The following is an 8,081-nucleotide window of genomic DNA, read 5'->3' as shown; positions in this document are numbered from 1 at the left end:
CCTGAAACAATACCATCCACCCTTCCTTTTGCTGGAAAATTAATACTCCTTCGTGGTGACAAGCATCAGCTTGCCGCCGTGTGTGACCGTAAGTGTGACGAAGATGCATGCATACACCAGCCATACAGTTGGGCCATGTGGCACATGTTTCAAGAAATTCAACTAGGAACAAATCACCGACAAAATCCTAATAATCAAGCATGGATTGACGCACTCAATGTGATCAAGGTATAGCCACCAACCGAACCCATCCTGGCACTTTTGCAGACTCGTGTGGTAAAGTCTTCCCAAAATTTCGTTGCACCCAAAAAATCATGGCACATAGCTGGAACAAACGAAAATCGACAAGTATAACCAAGATATGGCACACACCCACTGCAGCATATTACAGCTGCCGACAAGCTTCACAAAGGAAATAGGTATGCGCCTGAAGACGTAGCTTATCTGTACAAAGCAATGCAAGACCAAGACGTGCTCCTAGATCACCTTTACCTCGCTCCCGGCATGATGGTCATGGTTACCAAGAACCTGTCGGCCCAAAAAATCGAAAACGGTGCTTAAGCAATCGTGCAAGAAATCACCGAATCCATGCTGTCACTCCAGCTTTTGGACTCCCAAACCATAATCCGCCTGCCAAGGATATGCGAGGTCAAATACAAGAATGGTGCCAAGCTTGAACACAAAATGTTCCAGGTCGTGCCTGCTTTTGCAAGAACTGTACACAAAAGTGCAGGGCGATACCATAACGGATCCCGTCATTATTGACTTTACTAACACGATCTGACTAGGGCAAGCATATGTAGCACTGTCGCGAGTTGTGGATATTGTGCAGCTGTACATCCTCCCCATCGACATCCAACTGACACCAAACATGTTCATGGCACTTGTACCCCCTTAAGCACCATAATTCATTTTAATGTTAGGCTGCTTACGTTCCTGTTCCTGCTACTGTCTTACTGCCTGTCACAGTCTTTGCATTACTATGACCTTAGACACCTATCCCACGTCCCACCTGCAATGTCATCAACCGTCACAACTTTAGCAGCAGCTGCGAGTCATCAGTCTCAGGCTCAAGCCATGGGTTTATCCGTCCAGCAGTACGAAGGCCTTGGTTTTCACACTCCGCCCACCACCATAACAACACGCGTCACACGACGCCCCGATGACGAACGAACCCCAAAACAACAAGCGTACATTAATGATTTGTCAATCATGCCATGTGACTGGCCTACCACAATCGGAGAATGCTCAAGACTCCTAAGCAGCAGGACAGCAGACTACGAAGACTTCAAGAAAAAATACAATGAAAAACCATCATCAGGCAGGCAATGTGCAGCTCTCCACTGGACGAAATTGACAAGCTTACTAAAAGCCAGGCCAGCAAGCTCATGGACAGCCATGCGTCAGGAGAATAGGCCACAGCAGCACAGCTTGCTCCGTTTCAAAGGCACATCGTACAGCTACCGCAGCAACCTCTATCCAAGAGGGATGCGTCGGCACTCATTACACAGAACTCCGTCAAAGCACAGGCTGCGATGCTATCACAGAAGGACCTACTCAAGAAACTCACGAATCAAGCAGGTCAACAAATCACAGACGAGCAGCTGGACATGATGACGCTGGTGCAAGCCTCTACACTTATCGCCGCGCTCATACTGAAGCGCAACAACAGAGGCAACAAGGCAAATGGTAAAATCAACCACTACGACGACAACCTACATGACAAGGGTGGCGGACCATGCCAAGATGGTGCTGGTGGTGCTTTAATAGCGTAGCTATTAAATATGTGACAGTCGTTTATGTGCAATCATGCTGGGCCTATAATTAGCTGTGTTCCTGTCGATGTAGAGTGCTCGTTGATTGATGATTGGACGAGCGGATGACTGCCCGTATGCATGTCTTGCGGCAACAGTTGCATGAATGCAACATTAAATGCAGCAAGAGCATTCGAAAGCTTCGTTGAATGGTTTGGGAGTCTGTGATGATTACTAAATTCATAGTCGACATAACTACACTGCAACGTGTTGATTTTAACGCATCCAAGTATGGATACCGCAATATTCACTCACTGGTGCATGATGTGCATTTCACATACGAGGACTTCGTGAAGTTATGGTGCATACCTGCACATGCATGCACAGCAGTCAAGACATGAATGCACTGCGAGTCTGGCCAGCTCAGCAGGCATGCATTCTTGACTGCAGTGGTGCAGGATTGCCTATTGCAATGCAGGATTGGCCAACCTACAATGCAAAAGACAATCCTGCTTTGTGCTCCAGGTGTGTCTTCATTCTAACAGAGCCATCTCGTCATATTATAAACGTTGTTGCATGGTAAATGACGGCGTCAGGCTGCTACACCTCTGCAATGCTAATCGCAAGTTACACTGAATTATGTGCCTATGAACTACGCGTGAATTTAATTATTTGCTCGGACGAAGGTGGGCTAGTTGCGGTAGGTTGCGCTTGTGGAACTGTTTAGCTACAAGTCAAAGCTTCACACTGGTCCCTGTTCTAATGGCCGTTATGTCTTGCATAGACGAAATGGATCAGTTTTTGTTGTTGTTCTTCGAATGGTCTGTTCGCCAGACAGCCTGCACGTGTTATGTCGNCACACAATGGCTTCGTCTTCATTCCCACGCCTTCTGGTCTATTGNCTGTAGCTCAACGTGATGNTTAGTCTGCTTCCGTTTAGGTCCGCGTTCATGACTTGTCCTTGCTGGTCTTCTTATAGGGGGAGGTCCATTTCCTTGATGTTCTCCTNTGACCTGTGAATCTCGCATTACCTGTAACAGGAAATGACATGTGACTTTCGACAACAACTCAAGCGTCTGCTGCAGCACACTTGCATGAATATGCTGGTGCGACCAGTGACAATACCACCAAGCATACGCACCCGGGCAAAATGTCATCATCCCGCAAAATAAACCAAAACATAACTTCTACGCCGCCAGGACGCTGTGCGTCCAAATTGGACGGACGGCACACACTTAATAGCCAGCCGAAATGTACGTAACAAATACTTTACCAGCGAATATTGAAACGTGGCATTAACATCATACACCGGAAGCACGTCCAACGAATCGTTGTATAGCATGTGCAAAAGTCCTTCTATGTCTGTGCGACGTAAAGCAAACTATTAAAAAATAATACGGAAGTAGCAGGCGGGGGCCCATAACCACTTACCCTGCCTTTATTAATATAACAAATAAAACATCACAGTACTAGAGACGCAGTTTGTTTGAGGAAGTACATGAAAGCGGTACCAACTAACTCCAGGGTGGGCCTCACTTCGAGCCAGGACCCCCGGCTGTCTTGCATTTGTTATGCAAGCCGCCATAATGCCGTTTGGCGATTATACAAGAAATCACGCGATACAGGGCTCCACTCGGGTCGGATGAACGCCAGCACCGCTCTTTGCAATGCGGTGTCCATGCTTTTTAAGGCCGCCTTTTGCGACCTAGTCGCCGGCCTTCTCAGCAAGCCTAGCTCGTGAAGTGTCTAAATTCTTTAAAGATTTCTTCATTATGGCTGCTTGCATAACAAATTGCGGGATGCGAGGCGAAGTGCACTCTTGCTTACTTCTGAAGTCGCAACTCACAATTCGCAAGGAACACGCAAAATTTTTATTATTCTTTTTATCGGAATACATACGTGTGCATACGTGACTGAGTTTGTAGAACGGATCTCACAATTGGAGAAGTATTGAACCGTTACTACTACAGCAAACAAGTGCGCGAACGTGTTTGCCACCTCTATTTCGATGAGAATTACACGCAAGCGCAAATAGCTGAAGCTTTCGGGCACAGACCTTGCGAGAGGACTGTGCATGCTCCCACCTGGCGAAGGGCGATATCCTGCCGCTTAGAGGACAAATCAGGAACACGCAAGCCACGCAAGTTTGATGAAGTCGTTGCATAGGCGCTTATGGAGCTGGTACAGGCTGATGACCATTCATTGCTCACCGACCTGGCCTTGGCTCTGACAAACTTACTGGGCACTCATTGGAACGTCCCTGATATTAGCCATGCATCGTCTGAGCAGGGTTATGCCCGCAAGAAGGTTTTTACCAGGGCATCAGAGGCACGGGAATCAGCTTAGCTGGCCTATCGTGAGCTTGTGTGACAACATGTTCAAATGGCCCAGAAGCCTCCCACTCTGTAGCAGTGGTTCACGTGTGTATTCGCGTAAAAAGAAAAATAGAAATTTTGTGAGTTCCTTGCGAGTTGCGAGTTGGGAGTTGCGACTTGCGACTTGGATGGATGGATGTTACAAGCTTCAGTGAGCTTGTACGGCTCAGACGAACCCGAAGGCTCATGAACCGCTTCGACTGCACCGAAGATATTAGAAAACCAAAGCACTAACCGAAAGATCGTAAAAAAATTAGACTAAAGTCTATTTGCATCATCTCCACTAATAAAAGCGACTGCTAGCATCTCGCGGCAAACTTCCCCTCTCAGTAACCTCTGCTGCACTATACCTACGATACTAAGTTCTCCTGTCGTAAACGAAACATGTCGAAAATAACTCTCGCAAGACCACGCTGATCATCCACTTGCATGACGTCGTGAACAGACGCGCCGACGGGGACACCGAGGTCCCAGAGTCCCTGCCGCGCCGTGGCAAGCGCAGGGCACTCCAGCAAAAAGTGCCTCTCATCCTCGACGACACCGTTGGAACTGCACACACAGCACACCCGTTGCTCCCTAGATCTGGAGCTCTCACTGTTAACCGCCAGACCAGAGACGCACAACCGAAAACGAAGTAGGGTGCGAAGGTGCGCGGGGGGCATGTAGCCCTCAAATACCTTGGGCGAACCCACCCAGTGCTTGTGACGACACATCTTAACGCTGGGCTTCCTACCGTCCGTGGCGAAGGATCTAGGGTCTGTGTTGAGCCTATCGCTCACCCAGTCATCGTTGATGCGACTCCTAAAAGTGTCCATCAACGCCTCGACATCAAGCAAGCAGGCCGAGTAACGCCTAACCCTCGCGTCAATACTTCCCGCCGCCGCCTCGTCACCCCAATCGTGACCCAAGTAATTGAGGATGCGAATGACCTTGGACCCCCAGCCGTCGTACTGCAAATCCGTTTCTAAAGCCAGCCGTATTTCTTGGCGAAAGGCGCTGTGGTATATGTTGCTAGTGACCTCTACCAAACTATTCCAAAAAAATTTATATACACTTGTACACGCGCATTTTGCGAATCGTACGCGCGCATCCGCGCGTTAACATTCGGTCCTGTCTTTGGGCCGTCTTGTACGGTCTGTTTATTCGGCACAGTACGACCGGACACATTTCTGCGAAGGGGCTGCTTAACGAAAGACCGATTCAGCCCAGTGTACCTGCAGCGGCGACTGCCCTAGTTCCCTGAATAAAAGCTGGAGGGGAGGTACGGAAGCCCCCACCAGCTGCTTCATAAACCAAATCTGGAGCTTAACCATCCGATCCCGGACGGCCACATCGAAGTAGCAAGAGCGCGGGGCTTCATTGGCTGGGTAGCCCTTGTCTAGCAACGCCAACACCTGCTCCGCACCCCAACTCGAGAACCGTACGACAACACAGAGCGCAATTGTGCATTGAAACACTTAATGCCAACGTTGGGCAGTAACAGCCCCTGGCGGCGCAAATTATTGCACAAAGCAAACATAGCTCGTTGACCCGCCGAGAAAAGCTCATCCGTGCAAGAGACAGGTGAGTCGGGGCCGAAATGGAGCCCCAGGTAGCGCGCTCGCACCTTCCACGTGATCGGCCTGTACACTGGTAACCCCTCCTCCAGCCCACGCATAGTGACTAAATTGTGGGAGCTGAGGGCATACACCTGCCTTCTTACTCGGTCGCTGGGATGAAAGAAAAGAAGCTCGCACTTCCGTGCGTTGACAGTGAGCCCAAACGCTTCTGACCATTCCCGCAGTGCCCTGAGTAAGCTCATTAATCTCCGCAAAGACTTCGCATAGAGGCTCAGATCGTCTGCGTACAGCGCTAGAGGCACCCGACGTCCTTCTACGTTGGGACTATCATGAACTGCCATGGCCTCGGGGAGCGCGACATCTAAGGCATCAACGTAATCCGCGAAGCCCTCCACAAAGAAACCAAAAAGCGTGGGGCTTGCGACTTGCGACTTTAGCCGTACGCAAGAGTGCACTTCGCCTCGCACCTGCAATTTGTTATGCAAGCTGCCATAAGCCGCTTCGCCTCCCGTTCGAATTTTGCACGCCCGCGAATTTTAAAGAGATACGTGTAAAGCCCGCGGTCCTGGCTTTTGAGGGTTGGCCTTTGCGCGGCCCGCCGTGGCCTTCGCATTCTGGCTGGGTACGGATTGTTTATTCGGTCATACCCTGCGTCACGTTATTGTGAGGGGCTGCTTAAAGATGTGTCCCAAGTACCTTTTGCATGTGCCACGTACGAACAAGGATCTTTCAAAGCCTGCGCAAGAACAAGCATGCTGTTTCAGGTCCACCCATGCGCCCAAGCAGCCAACCGTGTAAGGGCAGTAGAGACTGAGCTGCCAAGGCGACTATATGTTGCCTTTCAGGTTTTGCAAGCTGCAAGTCACCCCAGAAGCACACGTCTCTATGTTATGTTGCTGTTGCTTAAAGTGCAATGTACCACTAGAGTTCTGGCACGAACACAGCTATGGCTGCGTCCCCAAGCCGTGGGGACCTCTGCCGTTGGGGAAGGCCCTTTGTACCGGGGCTCTCTCCCTTTGGGGAGCCTGAGAATCTCCCCAAACGATTTTCCCTGGGGAGCATTTCGCCCTGGCTGAAGCGCCCTCACCGGACGCGCGCGACCAGTTAGGGAAGGTCCAGGAGTGACTTGCGCCGCCTAGCGCCATCAGCGACCATCCCGACGGCCCAGCACCACACCAGTTTGTACGGCATATACTACCCAGCCCTCAAGCAAAGCAATGCTTCAAACGAAATTTCCCATTGCATGAGATAGACAATTAGTAAGCGAAATTGGCTCTGTTGGTTAGGTGAATACAAACAATAGCTTTGCCTTACCAACTTCACTCGTTCATGAAGGTCGAGGACCAATTAAGAAGAGCATTGCCAAAGCAAAGAGGAATAAAAGGCGACGGGTTAGAGCAAAGCAGCTTCAGAATGCCCTGCCCCCGAGCCTTCCGACAAACATAGCTGTCACAAGTGCCAATGCGCAACAGGAGCCGGTGAAAATTGATAACGACGCGTCCTATGAGGTCGATTCGCCATGAAGATGCTGACGACGCGGAAGCATCTGAAGATGCTGACGGTTTCGCCGCAGCCGAGGAGGAACCAGAACCAGAGCCCGGACCAGAGTCCACGTTAACACACGCTGTGCGGGAAGCGTACGTGCGTGACTTTGCAGCAGCCGCGGAGAGCCGTACTTGCTTTCTGAGCAGCAGCGCTTGTGTACTTCGCAGCCTGGCGGGAAGCAGACTTGCGGCGTGCCCCTGGTGCGCCGTGCGCTCCCCGGAAGGGGGGCGGACCTGCCCTGTGACCATCATCACTTGGGAGCGACCCATATGCATAGATGTCCCTGTGTGCTGGTGCACACCCTGTCGGGCGTTTCATAACTTGCGTCCCACAGAGTTCAACTGCCTACCTAAGGCTGGGTGGGACCACTAAGGCTGGGTGGGACCTCCACCTCCACCTCCAGCGAGACCGCCAGCATGTTCTCTGGTGGCACCAGTCGCTCCTGCAGCTGTTCGACCTTATGTCATTCAGGAGCAGGCACCTGAGTGCGGACGCGTTCTGCTCTGCACTCCTTGACACCTGGCAGCAAAATGGCATCCATTGTCCAGTTTCCTTTTCGGCAACCACTCAAACTGTACACGGACTGCCAGGGCGTCGTGGATGACTACCCGGAGGGCACACTTAGCACATGGCCCCGTGGATCTCTAAATGGATGCCCTTGTTGTGGGGACACTCTCAGTGCAGCAGTGCAGTGAGTGGCGCGGCCGCAGCCGCCCCAGCCCCTGTTACAGGTGCTGCAGCGCTGGGGGTCGTGGAAGAAGAAGCAGCAGTGGAGGGGCCAGAGCCTGGACTGGAGCACACAGAGGTGGCGGCAGGCAGCCCTGCCGCCACTGAGGGCATCCCGTTCC

The 8,081-nt window shown here is 51.2% G+C and overlaps 1 protein-coding gene across 1 annotated transcript; it reads right to left on the bottom strand.

Moving 5' to 3' along the window:
* Positions 1-7,007: 7,007 nt before the first annotated feature.
* VOLCADRAFT_95288 (uncharacterized protein) lies at positions 7,008-7,508 on the bottom strand (the record flags this gene model as incomplete). The annotated part of the gene is made up of 1 exon (XM_002954421.1): positions 7,008-7,508. The coding sequence occupies one exon, from the start codon at positions 7,506-7,508 to the stop codon at positions 7,008-7,010; it is 501 nt and encodes a 166-aa protein (XP_002954467.1).
* Between the last annotated feature and the right edge of the window lie 573 nt (positions 7,509-8,081).

The sequence above is a fragment of the Volvox carteri genome (assembly GCF_000143455.1).
Source record: "Volvox carteri f. nagariensis unplaced genomic scaffold VOLCAscaffold_43, whole genome shotgun sequence".
NCBI classification, from domain to species: Eukaryota; Viridiplantae; Chlorophyta; class Chlorophyceae; order Chlamydomonadales; family Volvocaceae; genus Volvox; species Volvox carteri.
Note: the sequence above shows the minus strand (reverse complement) of the source record. Positions and strands in the feature narration are given on the sequence as shown.